The sequence below is a fragment of the Cuculus canorus genome, chromosome 5 (genome assembly GCF_017976375.1).
Source record: "Cuculus canorus isolate bCucCan1 chromosome 5, bCucCan1.pri, whole genome shotgun sequence".
In the NCBI taxonomy this organism is placed as follows: Eukaryota; Metazoa; Chordata; class Aves; order Cuculiformes; family Cuculidae; genus Cuculus; species Cuculus canorus.
In genome coordinates this window covers 15264747-15288370 of record NC_071405.1, presented here as the reverse complement: position 1 = coordinate 15288370, position 23624 = coordinate 15264747, and the positions used below count along the sequence as shown (strand labels likewise).

At 40.5% G+C, this 23624-nt stretch overlaps 1 protein-coding gene across 6 annotated transcripts in view; it reads left to right on the top strand.

Moving 5' to 3' along the window:
* Positions 1 to 23624, top strand: part of SHANK2 (SH3 and multiple ankyrin repeat domains 2) — a 369360-nt gene that overhangs the window by 26309 nt on the left and 319427 nt on the right. For all 6 annotated transcript variants that reach the window (XM_054067527.1, XM_054067524.1, XM_054067526.1 and 3 more), the window contains 2 exons: positions 3020 to 3091; positions 21810 to 22029. In XM_054067527.1, the coding sequence (XP_053923502.1) occupies positions 21826 to 22029 (204 nt within the window). In that variant the 5' untranslated portion in view covers positions 3020 to 3091; positions 21810 to 21825. The remainder of the gene's footprint in view (positions 1 to 3019; positions 3092 to 21809; positions 22030 to 23624) is intronic.

Below are 23624 nucleotides of genomic sequence, written 5' to 3'. Positions count from 1 at the left end.
GGTGAAAAGAGGATCCAGGAGGGACTTAGGAATTTTTATCTGCATGTGGATATTAAGAGGATACTTTTGCAGAAATAGAAGATAGGACACTTACTCACTTTTCCAACAATGGTGCCTTTCTTCACTGTGTAACCTCACCCAGCCACATAAGTCAGTATTGGCACCATCTTAATTTTTTTCCTATGAATTTGCATTATAAAAGTACTCTAATTTAAAGAGCTTTTCCTGGTGCTTGGCAAACCACTGTTTTTCACATTGATTTTCTTATCCTTAGGGTTAGCTCTGCTGTGTACTGTGAAAAATAATTTAGCATCTGAAATACGAAATGGAGTCATGCCACTGGGTGATTTTTATAAACAGAAGAATTTGCCCTCCATGCAGAACAAACTGCTGGCACTCTCCACTCTCTCACATGAAGTGCAAAAACTCCCTGCAGTGAGTTTCTGTAGCCTTGATTTGTGTGTAGTATTTAGTAGCTGAATACTTCACGTTTATGTTGCTTTTGGTTTTTGGGTTGTTTACCAACGAAGTTCCAACATATTTAGGCTCTGGCCCAGGTCGCCCAGAGAAGTCGTGGCTGCCCCATCCCTGGAGGTGTTCAAGGCCAGGTTACATGAGGCTGTGAGCACCCTTCTCCAGTGGAACATGCCCCTTCCTGTGGCAGGGGTTCTGGAACTGGATGATCTTTAAGGTCCCTTCCAATCCCAACCATTCTATGATTTGCTTAAGGTTCAGACTGTTGCTGTGGACATACCTTTAGTAAGTAGCAATATCTATCCCAAACTGATGAAGTTATAAGTCATTCCTAAAACAGACAAAGCTTGTTTTTGGAATATGTTGAGCAGATGTGTTAGCATTTGAGAGCAGTTTTGGAAAGTTTCATCTGTGATGGAGATTTCCAGTCCCAGGTAATTCTTCCAGCATTTATAACCAGAAAGCTGGTGTGTGTAAATGAGGTGGTTCAAAAGTTGAAACAGTTTATCCCGTCTCTCAGACGTTAAGGAACCCACTAGATAAGTTAGTTGATTTTGCTTTGCCTTTACTCTTGGAATATTAGAATCATAGAACAGTTTGGGTTGGAAGGGATCTTAGACCCCATCCAGTTCCAAGCCCCCCCGCTATGGGCAGGGACACCTCTCACTGGATCAGATTGCTCAGAGCCTCATCCAGCCTGGTCTTGAAAATCTCCAGGGATGCGGCATCTACAGCTTCTCCGGGCAACCAGTGCCAGTGCCTCAACCCCCTCACATTAACAAATTTCTTCTGAAGATCTCATCAAAATCTTCCCTCTTTCAGCTTAAAACTGTTCCTCCTCATCCTGCCCCTGCACTCACTGATAAAAAGTCCCTCCTCAGCTTTTCTTTAGCCTCTTTAAGTACTGAAAGGCTGCTGTAAAATCTCACTGGAGCCTTCTCTTCTCTAGGCTGAACAATCCCAGCTCTCTCAGCCTGTCCTCAAAGGGGAGGTTCTCCAGCCCTCAGATCACCTTCGTGGCCTCCTCTGGACTCGTTCTAACAGATCCATGTCTTTCCTGTGCTGAGGGCACCAGAACTGAATGCAGGGCTCCAGGTGAGGTCTCACCAGAGCGGAGCGGACTGGGAGAATCCCCTCCCTCACCCTGCTGGTCACGCTTACTTGACTGCAGCACAGGATACAATTGGCTTTCTGGGCTGCAAGCGCACATTGCTGGCTCGTGTTGAGCTTCTCATCCACCAATGTGCTGACTTCTTTCCTTGTATAGATCCTGTTTTTTGCTTTGTGAGAAACAGCTGATGATCTTCCCTTACTTACCTTTTTTATGACATCCAGAATCGTGGAGATCGCGTTTGTATCACCCACTCTGAAAATGCAAGGTCGACCTAGGTTCAATCTCAAAGGCACTTTGCTTCTATGTGGTACAAAATAGAGTAATTCAGTGTGGGAAATGTCCAGTAGCCTTTTTTTTTTACCTGCTTTGTCATAGTTGTCAGAATTATGTAGGTGTTTGAGACAGATTTGTAAGTATTTTCTTCCTACTCAACTTTTTGCATAGTTTTGTTTAGTTTTAGTAAGATATGTCAAAATCTATCTTCATTTAAAATAAAGAATGGGCTTAAATATACCTTTTGTCAGATCTGGCCTGAAATGGTCTGTCTTGATAACCAACTACACTGAAAGTGTATTTAAATGTTTAAATATACATGTACATATTAACATTAACTATCATAGCAGGAAGGGTCTAATAAAGCACGGAATAAGGAGGGGTGAATTTGAGGTGAAATCAGTTTTTATTTATATTGGAGTCAATGGTGCAGTGCCAATGCTCTTCACAGAATTATCCTTGAGTAATTCCAGTGTCACTTATGGTTGTGTTCTCTATTTTTTCTGGAGCTGCATGACTGCTTTATGCTTCTCTTGTGTCTAACGGAGAGTGCCTCTTAATGTGGTTAGAAGTAACAGATGTAACATAATCTGGTATTATTTTTTTGATGAAGTACAGCACACCAAAAAGTAAAAAGTTCATCAAACTTGCTTTCTCAATGGAAATCTTTGGATTTTCCTTTCCATTTATATCTGTAAAAGGCAAAAAATATGTGATAGACAAGACTTTCTTCAGTTTTAGCTTCTACCCATCTATGAAGGCTATAAATTTTGTATCTAGTCAAGAGTTAAATCAAGGAAGATGTTTGTGGGAAACAGCAGAGCAGCATCTTTCACCTTCTGTCAGATCTGGCCTGAAATGATGTCTGTCTTGATAACCAAAAGGGCCTATTTTTGCCTTAGTACTGACTTTATGCTGCCAGAAGCACTCTGAAGTGAGTGAAGTTGAATCAGGCTCTGCCCTTGCAAAGCTCTGCATAATATTTATGTTACAGCTCAATGAGTATGTTGGAAATGTGCAAGGTGATAACCTTCCTCCCTCTCTGCTTGCAGACTAACATATCAAAATCCTCTTTGTGTGGAGAGTGTTTCTGCTTTATAGATTTTGGATAGCTCCACATGTCAATAATCTTCTTTACGTGTTTCTGTATTTTTACAGGAATCTGAGATGAGAGCGAGCTAGATTTTGATGATCATCTTGACACCATTTCTTTCTTCTGTATCTTGACAGGTAAGTATGCCAAGGTAATTTTGTAGAGAAATTACTTAAGTTACTCGTGTCGGAGGGGCAAACTTGCAGTTACAGACTTAACCATGTGTCCTGTTGGTTTCTGTGAAGGTGTATTTCAATAAACAGGTAGTCAAAAATTCTTGAAAAACCTATTTGATCCTTAACAAGGAAAATCTTGCTCTTCCTGCGTTACAGTGCTGGGTGGATTGCAAGAATGAGCTCAGAGCAGAGGAATTTGCAGCTCAAACTGTAGCCTGTAGTGAAGGCAGTTGGCAGATCTTCTTTACTTTTATCTCCATGCTAGCATCTCTCTTCCTCCTCCTCCTGAATGTACTTTAAATATGAACAGGTAGACTAATGCTCTTATACTTCTTTTATTAGACATGTTAAAACCCCTGGGTCTTTTTTCTGGGACTTCACTGTAAATTTGCAACTGATGTGAGATTAGGATGAAGAATTTCTGGGGTTTTGTACTGTAATGCCCTTGTCATACAGTCAGGTGAGAACTGATGGACTAGTGATTCCGAGTAGAGACTCTTGTGATAACAGCACAAAGATGTTCCTTGTATTTTTTTTACCTTATCTGTGTGCTCCATATTCAGAGTTTTCTATGCAAAAAGGCTTCTAGTCTCTACGTATTTCCTTTGTCTTTCTATTTTCTGTGATTCTTTCAAAACACAATTTAAAAAATTCTGGTGGTACTCTGGAGATGGCTTGTAACTTTTTATGCAAAATAGTTTCTTAAACTAGAACTATTTTATTGGCTTCCAGTCCAATCGTTACTAAACAAATAGAAACTTAAAAAATGGGGAACTAGAACAAAAAGGACAATGATTTAAAATTATATTTCCTTTTATAGAGCTTGCTACAGAAATGTGAATCTGCTGGAGGGTAGGGAGGCTCTGACCAATGACATGAGGTTTAACAAGGCCAAATGCCGGGTCCTGCACTTGGGGCACAATAACCCTGTGCAGTGCTACAGACTAGGAGAAGCCTGGCTAGAAAGCTGCATGGAGGAGAAGGACCTGGGGGCGTTGGTTGACAGCCGACTGAACAGCAGTGTGCCCAGGTGGCCAAGAAGGCCAGTGGCATCTTGGCTTGTATCAGAAAGAGTGTGACCAGCAGGTCCAGGAAGGTTATTCTGCCCCTGTACTCGGCACTGGTGAGACTGCACCTTGAATCCTGTGTTCAGTTCTGGGCCCCTCACCACAAGAAGAGTGTTGAGGCTCTGGAGCGTGTCCAGAGAAGAGCAACGAAGCTGGTGAAGGGGCGGGAGAACAAGTCTTACGAGGAGCGTCTGAGAGAGCTGGAGTGGTTTAGCCTGGAGAAGAGGAGGCTGAGGGGAGACTTTATTGCTCTCTACAACTACCTGAAAGGAGGTTGTGGAGAGGAGGGAACTACCAAGTGAGGACAGGACAAGGGGGAATGGCCTGAAGCTCCGCCAGGGGAGGTTCCAGCTTGACATCAGGAAAAAATTTTTCATGGAAAGGGTCATTGGGCACTGGCAGAGGCTGCCCAGGGAGGTGGTCGAGTCACCTTCCCTGGAGGTGTTTTTAGGGACGGGTGGATGAGGTGCTGAAGGGCATGGCTTAGGGAATGTTAGGAATAGTTGGACTCGATGATCCAGTGGGTCCTTTCCAACCTAGTGATTCTATGATTCTGTATGATCTGAAAACTGAAAAACACATTTCTCTATGATAAGGGAAATGGAAGGTGGCTTTTCTTGCCCTGCTACTCCAAGCGTCTGTGTTAATGCACATTATGAGCACAGATCAGAGATAAGGTATTGAGTCCTAACCGTATCTTTGGATGAACACTGAAAAGAGAGTGAAAATGCAAAACTGATGTAAAAGTGTGAAAAGGATTGCTATAAAGTGTAGTGGTGGCATGAAGTAGTTTAAATTAGTGCAGTAGTCTGTAGAAATGGAAAAAGGAGACAAAGATTAAAAAAAGATGTGTGCCTGAAAGGCCAGTACAACACACAGTTCCATCTTACTAGGCATTTAAATATTGACTGTTTGGTTCTGTGGTAGTGCCCCTGTCAACAATAAATACTTACACCAATCAGAAGAGAAAGGCGATGGTACAGAAGCAGGTGCACAGATTTTGATGTTAAGTGTTGTATTTGTGTATTGAGTTGATGTGAATAATAATGTTGTATTGGCTGAAGTGTGTATGTGAGTTCGCAGTTGTGGTTAGGAGCTTTCCAAGAGTCAGTCTGGCCTTTTGTCTGTGACATGACCAAAATAATCCATCAGAACCCCTGCTGTCATTCCTTGGTAGGTGATGTATTTATCTGAATTAGATACAGGATTAAGAAAGTGTGTTTTTTGACAGGAAATCATAGAATCGTAGAATAGTTTGGGTTGGAAGGGACCTTAAAGATCATCCAGTTCCAACCACCCTGTCAAAATCATGAAGTAAGACTGAAAGAATTTCAGTTTTTCAGGGGCAGATATAGTCACTGTCTACGTGTGCCTGAAAAAAACAGGTGAGGAAGAGGAGTTTAGATTTATTGAGGTGTGGAAAAAACTGTTGAGGTGAGGCAAGTTTAAGAAAACGGTGATGCAGACTTAAGAAAACCCATGGGATATTGTGAAGCAGGTGTAAAACCTAATGGCAAATGTCTTTTTAATGCTTCTTTCCTTTAAAAGTGTGAATTAAACAAAATACATTTCTAGTTTTATATTAATGCTGAAAAGGAGGGCTTTTCTCACTCTGTCTCTGCCTCCTTCATTCCTGCGAGCAGCAAAGCAGAGTGGGTTCAGTAAATCTCATTAATGGGTATGTCCTGAAGGATTTGGTTCACATGATGGGCTTAATTATTTCCTTTCCTGCACAGCTGCTTTACATAGTTAGCGGAGCTGCCTTGATGTTGCTCTTCTCTTATAATGAGGTGCAGGGATAGGTAGCTCTGACAGCATCAACAGCACTGTTAGGAAATGAGCTTTGCATAGCAATTGTTCAGATTATGATACAACGTGGAAGTATTTGAGCAACGAAATAGGAACAAATTAAAGCAAAGTGAAGGGTGTGTCTCATAGGGTCATCCCAGCCCTCAGTTTTGGAGAAAACCAAGAGTTCCTTCAGACATGGTATTCCTGGGCATCACTTCCCTTCATTCCTAGGGAAATGTGGTCCCTTGTGGGTGGCCATCACAAAGGTTAATGATTATGAAATCCAGTATCAGCAGCCACTCGATACCTATGGAGCGTTTAGTGAGAACTTTTACTAACTTTTACTTTCTTAATGGCAGAAACTGATAGTAATATTCCTGGAATTCGAGAGATGGAGGGTTTTTTTATGAGGAATATTTTAGAGCGTTATCCAATGAAGATTTTTTTTTTTTATTTTAAGAGCTTTTATATTCAGTTTGCATATCTTGATTACACTGATAATTATAAATGGTAATGAATTCACTTAATCAGGTTTTACAGGAGTACAATCAACATGAAATCTAGTCAATTAGAACTAAATCCGTTTAAAGTATTTCTGGTTCTCCAAAAGTCTCATTTTAGGACTTGCATTACCTGTGACTGAGTTAGAGACCTACATAAACAGGTAGAAATTATACTTTGTGAAGTATATCACCATAGGTGATATGAACAAATCCAGAACTTGGTGATGTTGAAATTTACCTGAATCTCAGTTGTAAACTATTGATTGGACAGTTTATAGATAAAACTATAGATTCAGTCAATGATAATTTTCAATGTGACGTCCCTTTGAAAAGCACAAGAAAGGAATATATTATCGATGGTAGGTTTGACAGCCAGCTTGCATATGTATGGTTGAAAAAAAAATTATATGTATGAGTATATTTTATAGTGTGTAAATCTGTGAGACTGTATTAATTGCTAAATGTGCGTTTGCTTGTACGCAAACTTTCAAGAAGCTTTGGGGTTACAGAAATAAGCCATAGTTGTAGGTTAATCTTTTGGTTTTAATATAACCCCTCACAGCTCTCTTTGAAAACAAAATACAGATACAAGTGCTGCATGTTGCTGTTGGCCTCAGTAAGACCAAGTTGTCCATACATCCAATGTGGTCACCAGTGTTGTTTCCAAACTTGATCTTTGTCTTGCCCTTCTTCATAGGGTCAAGTTCTCCTAAATGGTTTGCTCATGGCTTTGTTACGTGCATCAGTACAAGGGCAAAATAACCTTACCCCTCTCTCTGACCTGGAGGAAGTGATGAAGTGTGCTTTTGTCAGGTTTGTAGACGGCATCAAACCTTGGGATCCAGGACTGCCATCCATTGGGACCGAGGCAGGCTGGAAAAATGACCTGACAGGAGCTATGTAGTGTTCAACAAGGACAATTACTAAGTCCAGCACTTGCTGAAGCAGAGCTCCTGCAGCAGTGCAGCCAGGGGAGCAGCTCTAAGGAGGGGGGCTGTGGTGTCCAGATGGGCAGCGAGCTGGGCGTTGGCCTCCAGTGAGCCTGGTAGCAACAGCAACTAACAGCAGCTTGGGCTGTCCTGCAAGCTGCACAGCCACCAGGTCAAGAAAGGTGATTTTATCACTTGATGTGGCACTTGGTAGACTGCATCTTGAGTATTGTGTCCAGTTTTGGATGCGCTGCCCCCTCCAGATACGGGGCAGATGTTGACAGACTGGAGCAAGTTCTGTGGGTGGCCACTGAGAAGGTACAGGCTGGAGTACCTGTCCTGCAAGGACCAGCACAGAGAAGAGATGGCTTCAGGGAGCATCAGCCAGCCGAGATAGGGAGGATACTGAGACGACAAGAGCCAGACTCTGTGCAGCAGTGCATGGCAGAAGGGTGAGAGATGACAGTCACAAGTTGAAACAAGAAAAGTGTGAGGACAGTCAGGCACAAGTTACTTAGAGAAGTGATGCAGTCTCTGTGGTTTTCAAGACATAACTAGGTAAAGGCAAACCAACCAGATCTTATTGCTGGCCCTGGTTTGAGCAGGAAGTTGGACGAAAGACCTTTGGAGACCCTTCTGACCTGAATGACTTGATGATTCTGTGACTCTGAGGCACAACAAAGAATCCGTGTTGTGTTCATGGAAGCTGACATTTATCTGGATTCTGCATTGAGAGAGGGATGCTGCAGAAAAACAGTACTGTTGGTACCCTAAACTCTGGCTCTAAATCAAGAGTACTGTAAGCAGTTATCCCAGGGTGATTTAGCATGCTATTTGTTTTTAATATTAAATTCCAAACTACAACTGGCGTTTAAATAGTGAAAGCTCAGAGTTCGTTATGAATCTTTCTGTATTTTTAAATATGCTTTATATTTTTTGTTTTTCTACTTCTGCATAACAGCCATGAATGTGTCTCATTCTGTTTTTCTTCTTGCCTAAGAAGTGATCTTTTATTTCTTGAACTGTTTACTGAAGGCAGCAATTAAGTGTTGGTAGTCAGTGAGGAAAACTGCTTCTTTCCATCAGTTTTATTGTGTCTTGATTGCCTAAATTTTGGCTAGGTGCAGTATGGTAAAAATGAGTTTCTTGTCTTTACAGCCGGTTGAGTCAAAAGCTCAAAGATCAAGAGGATAATTTATTTTTTAGTTATGCTATAGAATTACTGTGCTGCCTGGGTCATCTTGGCAGATCACTTAACCTTTCTGAGCCTGCTGATATTTCTCCCCAGTCTGCCATCACCATCGTCATTTGTGTACGCAATCCTAAAGAATGTTCTAGTTGTGCAGTGGGCTCATTCTTGCTTGCAGAGGCTGGAGTATAAATTAAAGCCCAAGATATGTTACCTTGGTTTGGAAAATAAGCTGGGAAGATGCAGGTAAGATGAGTGGAGTTCCTTTTTCCAAATTTCCTTTAAAAAAATTAGGTAAGTTTTTCTACAATTAAAGAAGCCCAGAGACCATCTGTCACTAGAAACCAGTGATAGTCACTGTAGACAGATATGGATGCAGAGAGAGCGAGGGCAGGGCACACGGCTTTGCTTATACTTTTGGCTAAACCAAGGACTGGTCACCTGCCCTAGTTATACAGTGTGTGCATCCTTTCTGGGTCATAATTTGGTGCTTCCTGCTTGTTTGGGAAAATAAATGAAATATAGAAAGATGAAGTAGTTCCTTCTGCCATTATTCTTTCTTCTCTGTATGAGTTGGTTTAGCAATCCTAACTGAGGCCAGGGCTTGTTCCTGCTCAGCTGGTCATAAATTAAGGGAGCAATTGAACTGGACATTTATTAACCAACTGTTTATTGTATGGCCTTACGTATTGCCAATATGTTTACTGATGCTGGTGAAAAATAGTTGTCACAACTTGACCTGTGTTTGTAGAACCGTTTCTGATGTCACATTTCTGGACCTTCATATTAGCACTTCACATGAAATCTAATTACAAATGAAGTTGATCAATTAATTTGGTCTCTGCATCTGACAGCTTGCAAACTGCTCTAGTTAAGGAGATCTCGACAGAGAAAAACATGCTATTTTGTGGAGTTGAGGATTTCTGTATTTCAAAATGTGGTTTCTTTGAGCTTGGAATAAAACTCCTGTATTTTGGTGTCCTCCTTAAGAGCACTGTGCTGGGGGGTGTAACTTGGAAATCTCCACCTGCAGGGCACTTTGGTGAGGGACTGCCCCAGATTTGCAGACCTAGAGAATCTGAGATTGGTGCCCCCAAATTACACCTTGCAGGCTGCTAAAGACATTGGGTACCTGGTGTCCTCTGGACACTTCAAGGGGTCTTTCCTGCTAAGTTGCAATAAAAATGAATTTGTGGAAACTAAACAAGAAAGAAACCTAACACACACAACTAGAAAGGATAGTTGATATTTTTTTCAACCAGCTCTTGGACAAAGATATCTCATATTTTTATAAGAGATAAATAAAGCATCAATTTGAAGCTTTGTTTTTCATAACTGACATTATTTCTTTGATTAAAATAATGCAAACAATGAGACTATTTTTTTGACAACGTAGCTAATAAATTAAAATGATGCGGGACCTATAGGAAAGTTGTGGAGGGACTTTATCAGGGAGTGCAGATATAGGGTGAGGGGGAACAGTTTTGAGATGAAAGGGAGGAGATTTAGATTAGGTATTAGGAAGAATTGTTTTTCCTGTGAGGGTGGGGAGGCCCTGGCCCAGGTTGTCCAGAGAAGTGGTGGTTTCCCTGTCTCTGGAGGTGTTCCAGACCAGGTTGGATGGGGCTTTGATCAACCTGATCCAGTGGAAGGTGTCCCTCCCCATGGCAAGGGGGTTGGAACTGGATGGGCTCTAAGGTCCCTTCTGACCCAAACCATTCTATGTGTCTAAGACGATTCTATGACATTGTAGCCCCCATTGGGCTTGCATTTGAAGAAAATTCAGGTTAAACTTCATAGCAAGCTACAAATGCTGACCCATGTGTAAGGAGAAGAGGCAATCTGCTTTATCTGCTCTCAGGAACTGATGTAATCTAGATAACAAGACAGCAACAGTGCTTATCAGTTAACATTTAATTATGTTTGTATTTGAATTATCCCAAAAATATTTTCCTTATGGATAAAGAGAAAAAGGGTTAGTAAGCATAAAATGCAAATTAAACAAGCAACTAAACTGCTTTGTCTGCCAGGGAGATGAACCTGAGTTAAATATGTTCAATTTCTTCAAATTCTTGTTGTAAATAATATTAAATTATCTTATGTCCTTTCCCTTCCAACATATTATAATCTTTTTGTTATTTAAGTTGTCAAGTGCAAGCAGAGGCTGAAAACAGAAAGAGTATAAGATAAAATTGTTTTCCCTACAGGCTTCTGTTTTGTAAAGAAAATTTCTGGGGAAATCAAACTGAGCATTATATCCATCTTTTGTAAATAGATAATGACTTTTTAAAACTGAAGAGGTGTAGTACTTCCACATTAGGTAGAAAACAATTCATAGCCACTTGCTCACCTTGTATCATTCTTGTTTTTGATAACTGAAGGGGATTTTTTTTTTTTTTTTTTTTGCATTGCTGAAATTTGTGACTTTGAAATCTCCAGTTTTACTATATGCAAGTATGCTTCATGGTGGTCAATATTTATAAGTGGTACTTTGGACTGGGGACAGTCAGTGTGACAGCTCAGTCTGTGGCGTGTATCTGGTTTGATAACTGAAAAGCTGTCATTTTATGAAGAAACGCATTACTAGATCCAGAACTGGATAAACATTTCAGTGTTTTGGGTCAGCTCTTATGACTTACCTTGCAGTAGTTTGGCTCATGAATACAACATGCAGGGGTCAAGTCTTGTTGGGGCTGTTCCTGAAGTGATTCTGACTGCAGTGGGATTGTATATGAGATTGCCTGTGCAAGATATGAAATGGCTTAAAATGGATCTCAGAACATTAATCTTTACATGTTTTTGCTCCTAACAAGATCAACAATATACAAATTCTGTGACAGATCCAACCTTAATTGCTTAGAAAGGGATATTTATTTGAAATTATGCACTGAAGAAGACACATCTCAGATTTGAGGTGCTGGTAAACTTTGATATCTTTGATATGGTTGGTGCATTATTTTAAAGTTTTGCTGTTTTTCTTCATGTTTGAATCAGTTATTTAGTTGCTACTTGTTTGGCTCCTTCTGTTTAACATCTGTTTGAAGTGATTTAGAATTCTAGATTGATCTATCCTGAACAGAAGACCTTTAAAATTGAAAGTTGTTTTTGCAAGTACATGTATGCAATTGCGTTGGGATGCCCTCTCGTATTTGATACTTCAAAATGCATTATGATTTTGTCCTCATATCTATATAGTATCCCTTGCAAGTAGTACTTAAAGAATGACTCATGAACACTGATGTTCATTAGTTTATCTGTTGGAAAATAGAAAGTACTAGTAAATGTAGAAAACTAGAGGTCATACTATAACCAGCTATAGAAATGAACAGAGCCTAGAAGCGGCCTGTCTTGGGGGCTCACGGGGCTGGCCGTAATTCCTTGTCTGGAAAAATGACCTTTAAGTAAAGGTCAGACAGGATTGCACTGGAAACCTTGCTGGTGCTTAAAAGAGGCACTTAAGATACTATATTGCCAGTGGGAATTGGCCTTTACTGTAAAATTCACTGTGGTTAACATTTATAAATACTTGCTATGTTTCACTCAGTAATATATTTCTTCTAAGGTTTTCAGCTGTTTTAACCAACCTGACTGTGCTGTTCTGTGCCAAACCTTTCCACCCGGTTCTTCTTTCTTCTAGTGTGTTCTGTTTTCTCGTGTTAAACTCCCACTTCAAATGTTTTCCTGTTTCCTCATGTTGAACTTGGACTTCAAATGTTTTTAAGCTTTTTCTGCATCTGCTTCTCCGCCTGTCTCCTAGCCTTGCTCATCCAGTACAATAAGTTGCTTATCTCCTGTATTCTTTGTTTCCATCCTTCCCCAAGATCTCTCTTTGTATCTGCCTGGTTGAACTTCAGCCTTTCCGTGAACTGGCTGAATAGTTTACAAGGAAAAGAAACGCTAAGTGGAACAGACAGAAGACAAAGGAGAATTTTAGCATCCAAAGCTACTTGGAAGCTCAAGAAACTTTTAGAAAACTACTTTGTATTTGGAGAAATAGGTTGCTTCTGCAGATTTTGTATGTGCACAGGAGTGCTAATGGTGAAGTACATCTGTTAAAAAAACCCCCAAACATTCTACAGTCTGATCTCAAGACCCGCTTTAATCATACGGTGTTGGTATTTATACTCTAAATACCAGAAATTAATGGGGCTTAGCCACTTCTTGACAAGTCTGTGCTGTGCAAATATACATGAACTAGGAATAACAAGCTGCCTTAGCTATAAAGGGTGGATTCAACAGTTGCTTCACTCAGTTTTCTTCTTTTTTTTTCCCATAAAAAGGAAAAAGTGTCACTCTTGAGCCCTTTTGCCAAACAATTTGTCAGCTGTGCATGTCGTCTAGCAAAGAAATCAAGGACTGCATAAATTTGCCCTTAAACAGGGTAGTAAGAACAATCTTCTGATGGTGCTGGTGAGAACAACTGCATATGATCATTGATTTTTCAATACCAATTTCAAATCAGTATTCAGAGATCATGCTGAGAAACAACAGCTTCAGAGAAAAGTAAAGGAGGAATTTTGCTTGACATTCAGTACATTAATACTTATACCTCAGTACACCTTCTAAAATATTTATTTGGGTTTTTCAGTTATTTAACAGAGAGATCAAAAATGCATTACCAGATAGTGTAACCAAAGTGAATTTAAGTGAAGGACTGGTGCAGAGGGAATAAAACCATAACTATGGGGGTTGTGAATAGCAAACTATTGTAGGATTGAATTTGCTTAGGTAATTGGCATGGAGAGGGATTTTTTTTCGATTAATGTACAAGTCATTTGGTTTTCTAGCATTTTGTTCCACAAAGTGCAAGTGCCTTAGAGAAGATGCAAGAATCAGTTCTCCTGTTTTACATAGGCAGGTCAAGGCAACTGCAGGATAACTTTCTTAAGCCTTCATATATGTCACCATGATTTATTTTTCAGTCTCTGAAACTATATCTATATTTCTAAACAAAGTCAGGCCAGGAGGTGTTCTCTGGCCCTGGGGCCATGTGGCGTGAAGTGGACCTTGCTGACCCTTGGATGTTGTTTGAGCTCCTGAGCCCTAAGAAAGTATTTTTTTTTGTGACTTAGCCTAAGTAAGTGTCTGCAATAGCACATGGGCTGTGTTTCAGCCCAATAGAGAAACATTTCCATAGCATGAAAGCTTGTAGAGATTGGAGTGCATCAAGCCTGGTAAAACCTTATTTCTGTGTCCTGTATGTGAGGGGCATCGCCTGGCACTGACCAAGGGAACACATGTTGGGGCATGCCAAGAGAATAGTGCTTTGTTTTGTTGCCTGGCCACTCTTTTTCCTAGCATTGGAGGCTGTGCTGGCCCTTTTGCAGAAGGTCCCCAGTGCTGGAGCCCAACCAGCACAGCTTCATGTGATGTTGCATCGGCACCAATGATGCCTCCTCACCTGGTGAGAACAGGGAGAGCTCCAAGTGCCTCATTTGGCTTGAGATTTCGCTATGGGCTGGTCAGCATTCGTTGTGCATATTCTTTATATCATCTTCTAATGTGTTCTTTTAGGTTTTGCATTTGCCTGGATGAATTTTGTATCAGTGGGTTTCACTAAGCTGTCCTGCTCATAGTTGTGGTATTTTGGTACTAATAAGCAAGAGATTTTCATTGGAGTTAATCAGCTGGTTGTATTTTTTTTGTAGATTTCTTTCTTGTCACTTCGGCAGCGATGTCTTGGGTTCACTTTACACTGGCAAGTGTTAATACTACCTTTGGAAAAAAGTCTTTTTGCCCTTTTCATGCCCTTGCTGTTTGCTTCTGGCCCTTTGCCATCTTCCTCCTGCTGCTTATGCAAACACTTGCATAGTGATCCAGTTCAGAGACATGCTGGATGCTGAAACTAACCTCCCAAACAAAAAAAGCTGGCATTTAACCTGGATCAATGCTTTGTTCTGCTTCACTCTTCATGTTATTGCAGGGATTAAAGCAGTCTGAGGGCAAGAGTGGAGCGGTTCAGGGAGCGAGGAGGGTGGGAATCCTGTCTTTGGGAGGCAATGCTGGTTATTGCCAGCTCTAAAGGAAGAGTGCAAAGTGGAGATTGAACCCATCAAATTGCAAATTGCCCATTGGAGTTGGTCTTCAATTCAGATTTTTTTCTACGTGACCTTTTCTGCAGACCTGTGGAAGCATGTGAAACGCATGGTGTGTTGGGATTGCACCCCCCATCTTCAGTTCAGTCTGAAATGCATTTTTGTTTTAATATTAATAGAATTAGAAAAGGTAATGCTTGATCTTCTCCAGCGTTTTAATTTAGTAACTTGGTGAGCTGTTTTTTGAGCAGCTAATATATAATCCCAAATAAAGCTGCAGAATCCCAGTGTTAAAAGCTCTGGCAGGTTTTATACAGATGGAAATCCCTTTTCTGAATAGTTTTTCTTCAGAGTTAATTATTGAATGCCTCTTTCTAGCAGTTGGTGGTATTCTAACAGGAAACTTTTCTCACAGTCTGGTTAACGGCATTACTCAACCTGTAACAATGCCGTCTCTGTATCTGAGATATTCCCACAGGTACATTTTTAACTCATCTGACAATAGCAGTCTAGAGGACTTCTCCCTGCAGACAACAGGACTGTTATTGTGCAAATGAATGTTTATATAAAAATAGATTGTTCTTACGACTTAGAAGCCGGTGACCCTTGAATTTGAAACCTTGCTCTGTGATCTAGTCTTGTTGGCCTTGGACATGATATTTGATGCACATGCCTCAGCTGTGTTTTAAAGAGAGGAGAACTAATAACTATTGTAATTAGTCTGAAATGGCCACTCGTGAGACCCTATCCCACGTTCACACAGTAGCACAGCCAAAATCTCATAAGTTGGGAAAAGAATGTATAAGTCCTTTAATGTCCTTTATTGTGACTTCCCTACCAAAAAGTGCGTTTGGTGTTAGGGTTGCATTTCATTCTGTCTCGCCATATGTTAGTCTTCCCCAATGCAGAAGTCCAGTGGGAATTTTTGCCACAGCTGCAGTGTTGTTGTGCAGGGCCTCTGTGTTGGTAGCTGTTTGCTTTTGGTGGTTGTCAGATATATGTTAACTATTAAGTTTGCTCAAGGCAAACTGGACAAATACACCTGCACTTGCCATATTTGCTGGTGTAGGATACAATAGAGAGCAGACTTTATATGGGGCAGATCTTTTAGAAAAGTTTTTTTTTTTGTGTGTATCATTATGTTCTATATTTACCACTATGAAAATTGATAGAAGGGTTTGTTTCTTTGAAGGATAAAAAAAATTGTGCATAGACGTAATTAAGTTGAAGATTTTAAAACACAGGTTTTGTAGCAGGGAAGTACATTATATGTCTTATAATACATCTATGTTTAATGAAGATACTCTGTCCATAGGGTATCTTCATAGAATGTTTTGACTTGGAAGAAACCTTCAAGATCATTCACTTCCAGTCCCCCTGCCATGGGCAGGGAGACATTCCACTGGATCATGTTGCTCAAAACCCTATCCAACCTGGCCTAGAACACTTCCAGAAGGCCACCAAATTTGCCAGGCATGATTTGCCCGTAGTTGAAACCATGTTGGCTTTTTTTTCCACTTTAGCATAGTTTCCAGGAGGATCTTATTGGGCACAGAGGTGAGACTGTAGTTCACCAGGTAGTCTTTTTATTAGTTTCTTAAAATGAGGGTTATATTTTCCCTTTTCTAGTCAGTGGGAACGTCACTGAACTGCCTTAACTTCTCAAAAATGATGGCTAGTGGCTTAGCAACTTCATCCCCCTGTTCCCTCAGGACCTATGGATGTATCTCATCAGGTCCCATGGAGCCGTGCATCTTCAGGTTCTTGAGCCTGTATCCTTCCATTCCAACACTCTAGTTGTTGGATCGGTCCCACTACATCTCTGTGATGCCGGTAAGATCATGGTCCTGTAGGTGTGTGCACATCTCTAACTCCTCTTTTTCATTCCCTGTGGTATGTGCATTTGCATAGAGGTATTTAAGTTGGGCCCCCAATGAAGCTGAATTACTGACTGGAGGGGGTGGAATTCCTTTGTGCTTCTTTTCAGGTGCTGTCCTGCTGGTCTGTGTTCCTTCTCCAGGAAGGAACTGGCACTGGCATCAAACTGCTAGGAGTGGAAACTTTAATTTAAAGCCCTCTTCACAGGTTGCCAAGCCTATGACCAAAGATGCTCTTCCCCTTCTTTGACAGATGGACCCCATCAAACCAAGTTTCTCAAAGCGTATCCTATGGTCGAAGTAGCCAAACCCTGGTTATGGCATCAGTCCTGTAACCCTTTGTTGATTCACCAGATTTGACTGGCCCTTTCAAACTCCTGTCCTTTGATGGGAAGGACTGATGAAAAAAAGTACCTGCACCCTGGAGTTCCATACCACCGCTTTCCGGGGCTTGGCCATTCTCCTTGTTACTCCTCAGAGTGTCCTTGATACTCTTCAGACTGCGTATCAGTGATATTTTAAACATCAAATTTATAACTTTTAAGATAGTGAAAAAGAAATTTAAACATAATGATTCTTTTCATGTGATGCTTAACAACCACAAGGCTCCAAAAAATAGATCAGTCTCTCTCTGCTCTTGCTTTTTTCCCCTCCCATGCTGGTTTGCAGTCACTGTACCACACCATTCAGACAGAGCGAGTGAGCTCTGGATGTTAAATTTCTTGCCTTTTGATGATCTGTGTGCTGTTTTAATTCCAGTCTATTGTAGTGTGCTCTTAGTCTTTTTTTCTTATAAAGAAAAAGGCAGTTAGATGGTCATGCTGCTTGCTCGTAGTGTTTTAAAATTTATTCATTAACTGTTTTCTGCTCCTCTTAATGGTGGGGAGGTAACAAATAGCAGGATAAGGAATTCCTGCAGATTTTGTGGAAGTTGATGACTGGATAGAGAAAAAAAATATCTAAAAATAGCATCTGTGAGGGGAGCGCAGCAATGTGAACTCAATTTATGTCATCTGGCCTGTCGGCCTGAGAAACGTAACCTGGCAATAGCCATAGAGGCAGAGTAAACACCCCTGCGCTCCTGCAGAGCGAAAGGGCACGGTGCTCAGGGAAAAGCGCAATAAGGATGAGCATACACCTATCCTTTTATTCTTTCATCTTCCAGCTGTTTTGTGGCCGTCCTATGTCAGAAGTAGTGTTTAATGCACGGGAGCCTGTGCTTGCCTTGGTCAGCTGGTGGTTAGGGGGTATGCAGCAGCCAGGGAAGGAGAGCACCTGAGGCTGGGAGATGTGGGGAGCTCCAGGTACGGGAGTCAAAAATGAAGACAGAGGAAGTGAAGTGGAGGAAAAACTCTTTTGGTGATAGTTTGCATTGCAAATTTACTTCCAAGATCATTGGAAACCTGTTTTTATTTATTTACAGAGAAACTTTTTAACACTCTACACAGAAAGCAGCTGCTGCTGTATCACGTTGCTATAAAGTACTTAACTTAAATCAACTTAACTACAGAGAGTGTACTATGTGTTATGGTTTTAAAAAATGCAAGAAGGGATCCCAGACAATCACATCGGCAAAAACTAACCCATATTTTAGCTGTATAACATCTTTTTGAACCTATGAATTGCCAGCTGGGATTTAGGAACCTGGGATGCTATATTTTCTTCAGCTGTACAAGCTTAGGTAAGCCAGGCAACCTGCCTTACTTTTCCTTAGGTAATAGTTTTGGATGTGGAAAAGTCTTTAGAAACTCTTTCAGTTTTGTCCCAGTGATATTCCAAAATATGACAACTTACCTGTGGGAGTTATGTTATTAGTGAGCATCTCTGGTTAACAAATGGTGCTATCTTCCATTTCTGCACAACTTAAGAGCCAAACAACCAAATTGCCCTAAGGTGTCTGTAGGAGACATACTTGACCTCTGCCCTGTACTGGGAATTGCACTGATTTAGTTTCCCTTGTGGTGTCTTATTTTAAAGAGGCATTTAAATAGTCTGCTTCTCCATGGCACTGGTGGGACATAGGTTCTACTCTTTTTGCTACTGTAGATACGATCATGGAATGGTTTGAGTAGGAAGGGACTCTCAAGATCATCCAATGTCAACCCCACTGCCATTGGCAGAGGCACCTTCCACTAAATTGGGTTGCTCATCCTCATCCAACCTAGCCTTGAACACCTCCAGGGATGGGGCATCCATGACTTCTCTGGGCAGCCTTTCATTACTCTTTCCATGGTTATGTGTGCATTTCTTTTTTTCTCTATATTTCAGAAAATTACTTGACTTTTGCCTTGCCGATGCTTCTTCAAGGAGTTCTTTGTCCCGCTATTAGTTACACATAAGTGATTAATATCTGGGAGCTGGTTCTTCACCTCATAATTTTCCTTTGCTATTCCCCAATGAGATATTTCTGGGTAGTTTTTGCATGAAAAGGCTCTTGCCAAAACCTTGTGAAGTTTTTTTCCTAATTCAACTCTTTATTTGTATGCTATATAATTGCAGTTTTCTGTTTTGTGTCAGAGGAGTTGAATCCATTGCCCTGGAATGTATTGCACTCCCAAATGGCTTTAGGGACAGACAAACCATGTGATAGCATTAATGTCTTTTTCCTCTCACTCACTGGCCTTATACCTCTTATGCTCTTAAAATACTGTGTATCGACCTATTATATTTTGGCTTCATGTGATTTAGCACTGGTAGATAAATAAGGAAGCCATCGAAATGTTTATGCTTTTTATTGACTTTAAGGTTCTTTGGAGAGCAGCATTAATCTACAGTTCAGTGAAGCAATAACAAAATTAAATACTCCCTCAAGAGGTTTTTTGGTTTTTTTTTTTTGTAAATAGAGCCTTGCATTAAGCTGCTGTGGACTGGCATGCTTTTGGATTTTAGAATGCACTAGTTTTGTCTTCATTAGTAATTATAGCTGAGGGTAATAACACTGGAATTGTCCTTCATCAGAAATAACAATAGGACTTGATGATGTGGGTATGTGATGTGCTTTGGAAATGTTTGTCCTTGACCTCAAGCTTTAGGCCTGCCTTGCCACTGCCCATTCTCTGGTGTAAACGCTGGCTCCAATATATGGTTGCCTTAAAAAGCTGAATGAGTGTGGTAGGCTTTTAAGTGCTGTAATCATTGTGGCATAAATGACTGGACCGAGAAGAGGAATGAGTAAGCTGGTTGTGATATTTAGTTGGCGCAAACTAAATTAGAATTATAGAATAGTTTGAGTTGGAAGGGACCTTAAAGATCATCCAGTTCCAACCCCCCAGCAATGGGCAGGACATCCCACTAGATCACACTGCCCAAAGCCCCATCCAACCTGGCCAGGGATGGGGCAGCTACAACTTCCCTGGGCAACCTGGGCCAGTGCCTCACCACTCTCATGGTGAAGAAATTCCTCCTTGTGTTCGGTCTAAATCTGCACCTCTCCAGTTTATACCCGTTGTCCCTAGACCTATCACTACAAGACTTTGTAAACAGTCCCTCCCCAGCTTTCTTGTAGCCCCTTCAAGTACTGGAAGGTTGCTATAAGGTCTCCTCAGAGCCTTCTCTTCTCCAGGCTGAAAAACCCCACCTCTGTCAGCCTGTGAAACACAGTGGTAGAAATGTTCTCTTAATATCTGCTGTTGTTTGACTGTATTTACTTTGGGGCAGCTCACTGTGACACCACTGTAGAAAACATATATTCGGACCTTTCTGCCCTCTACAGCTCCCTGAAAGGAGGTTGTAGCGAGGCAGATATTGGTCTCTTCTCCAAAGGAATGAGTGGTAGGACAAGAGGGAATGGCCTCAAGTTGTGTCAGGAAAGGTTTAGACTGAATATTAGGAAAAATTTCTTTACTGAAATAGTGGAGAAGTATTGGAAGAGGCTGCCCAGGGCAGTGGTGGAGCCTCCATCCCTGTAGGGGTTAAAAAACGTGTACCTGTGGCAGTTTGGAACATAATTAGAAGGCACAGTTTTGTTGGGCTGATGGTTGGACTGGAAGAGCTTAGTCTTTTCCAACCTCATTGATTCCATGATACTATCATAGAATCATAGAATTGTTTGAGTTGGAAGGGACCTTAAAGATCATCTAATTCCAGCCTCCCTGCATGGGCAGGAACATTTCCCAGCACAATCACCTGGTATATGAGTGACCTTGTCAAAGTGAGTTCATCCTTCTGTGTTTTACTTTTTCTTTAATGTCTTTTTTTAATATGGGCTGACAATGTTGGTTTGGGTTTTTTGTTTGTTTGTTTGTTTTGTTTTTGTTTTCCCTAAACTGAGAGGTTTTTTTAATTAAAAAACAGAAGTTGTCTTACGAGGTTTATTATGTAAAATCTGAAAAAGAATGTTTACATGTCTCTGGCCTCTGAAAACTGAAAAAGTGTATAGTTGCCAGGCGTTGCAAAACTTATGGTGTTATTTTCAATTTTTTGACATTCAGTACACATTTTCCTGCATTTTTTTCCATAGAATATTAATTTTCATCTCCTGGTAAATCTTTTAGTTTATGGGACAAAAAAAAAAAAGTCTTTTGCTGCTTCGGTTGAAAAAGCTCAAAAGGAAAATGTTCTGATGCTCTTACTGTGAGACCTCTCAATACAAATATTTTTACTTTGGAATAAAAAATTACTTTCATTTTAGCTGAATATATGCCAGCGATTAAAAATGTTTCTAGGATCTGTATTTGGGTATGTATAATAAACAGATTTTGGTAGTGTGGATATGAAAGGATGTTGTATGAGCCACAAACCACAAAGCAGCATCTGCGTCTGTTTGTTTCCCTATAGTATTTAATCTTTTGGTTGATTCTGCTGTTTGAAAATACTGTCTGTTATTGCAGCCTTACCTTTCATGATGTACAGGATGATGTTACTTTAGCAGTGTATTAATTTTCTGAAATGCCTTTTTCCACTGGGGGGAGAAGACTTCAAAGCTTGTTCTGGTTCAAAGTACAGTTTACAACAGTGCTATTCAGCAGAGAACCTCAATTATGCTGGATTTTTCTGAATCCTTTGGGAAGCTAGGTTTGCCTGGGAAGAAAAGTCGTCTTCCCTTTATTACGCTCTTACTCTCTTTCTTCTCCTGTCCCTCTTCCTCTTTGGTAGTAAATTGCTAGCCAGATTTATTTATATTATGCTCTGCCTGCCCACGTAAATTACAGGAGGAAATAAAAGGAGGATAATACATATAACTTTGTTAGTAAATGTGTGTTACTTCCAAGAAAACAATGCTTGCAGCTGATTGATTTTTAAGACTTTAGTTCAAACTTACCTTGTTCTCTTTCCGCTTATTTTGGCAGGATAAAAATCTTGATCATGCCTCGTAGCCCAACATCAAGTGAAGATGAAATGGCACAAAGCTTTTCCGACTATTCTGTGGAATCTGAATCTGACAGCTCCAAAGAAGAGACTATTTATGACACAATTAGAGCAACTGCAGAAAAGCCAAGCAGCAGGATGGAAGATAGTCAGAGCAACACATTAGTAATTCGAATTATAATACCTGATCTGCAGCAAACGGTAAGGGGTGTTGTGTTACAATTAAAAAAATCCCAATCAATTAAATTACTAGCTTTGCTGGCTTCAGTCTGCAATAAATTTGTTCTATTTTCTTACAATTTGTTAGCAAATTACAGGCAAAATTTGTCCTGTTTTGTTTCAATATCTAAATTTCTTACCCCAGTGGTTAAGCCTGATTGACTGCCTAAACTAAAGGCACCATCCCATCCCAGAGAGCCTATTTAGTATGTTAATTTGATGAAAGCTGTGTTCTGTCTGATCTGCATTCTGAGATGTTAGGGTAGAAGAAAGCGAATTAAGCATCAAAAATCTCATCTAAAGATGAAGGTTGAACTCCAAAAATCACGTTATCACTATGAAAGCCTTACACATATATAACCACATCGCCTTTTCAAGCTTCTCTTTTCATGAAATGCTTCGTGACTGACACTACACTGGGGTCTTGCAGGTCATCAGATTCTCTGTCTCTCTCTTTACAATATTAGTTGCCTTTCTCTGTCATCCTCCCATGAAAAGTCGTCCTTTTTAGATAGCTGGTGGCTTTTAGAGCATAATGATGAGGAAAGGGAAACACAAATAATTCTTCCTGTCCTCCTTTTCTGCCATGCCTTTACTACACAGTGTTGTTTCTCAGACATCCACCTAGAGAAATCAATACCCTTAGTTTGGAGGAACAATAAAGCATAGCGTCGTACTGTTCCACAGTTTTTACAATGACATGAAATCTCTATTCTATCCTCTCCCACCTCCTTGCCATTTATACAGGAAATGTATCAGAGAGGTTAAAATTGAACCTTTTCTTATTTTCCTAGAGGAGTCGTTTGCAAGCTAACTTGTGGATCTTGGCTGTATCTCACATCCCTGGATCGATTGGAAAGAGAGGCTTTTTGACAAAAGATTTAATCTCTTTCCTAGAATCATAGGATCATTAAGGTTGAAAAAGACCTGTAAGATCATCCAGTCCAACCGCCAGCCCAAAACCACCATGCCAGCTCAAGCATGTCCCAAAGTGCCATGTCTACATGCTTTTTGAACATCTCCAGAGAGGGAGACTCCACTACTTCCCTGGGCAGCCTGTTCCAGTGCTTCACTCTTTTGATGAAGAAATTAAAAAGACTTTTGATTAGTTAGAAAATGTCTGATTAATTAGTTAAATGTCTGGAGCATAAAGTTGGATAAGTTTGCTGTTGGAACTTTGTGAGTAAAAGAATCGTTGTTCTCCCCAAGCGCTACAACAGGAATAACGGTCTCATCCCAGAGAAGGTCTTGGGTGTTAATTACTGATTCTATCCAGAACCACAACCTCTCCAAGTTTGTCATTAATTATCTACATTACCCTGGGCCTCCTTGAATGCTGTTGTCGGGTTTTTCAATTGATGATAGGCATCATACTTCTTTCTTTTCAAAGGCAATTGTAAAAACACATTCGTTTTATGGATGTGTGCTACATACATCACTCTGCTGACATTTAAGATCTACATCATACTCTGCTGCCACTGTAGATCTGTTTCAGATGAAATTATTCCTTTCTTTTTAATTAAGTTCATTTTTAGAATGATAGAGATGGCCGTCTGCAGGCTGACAGGGAAGAGCTG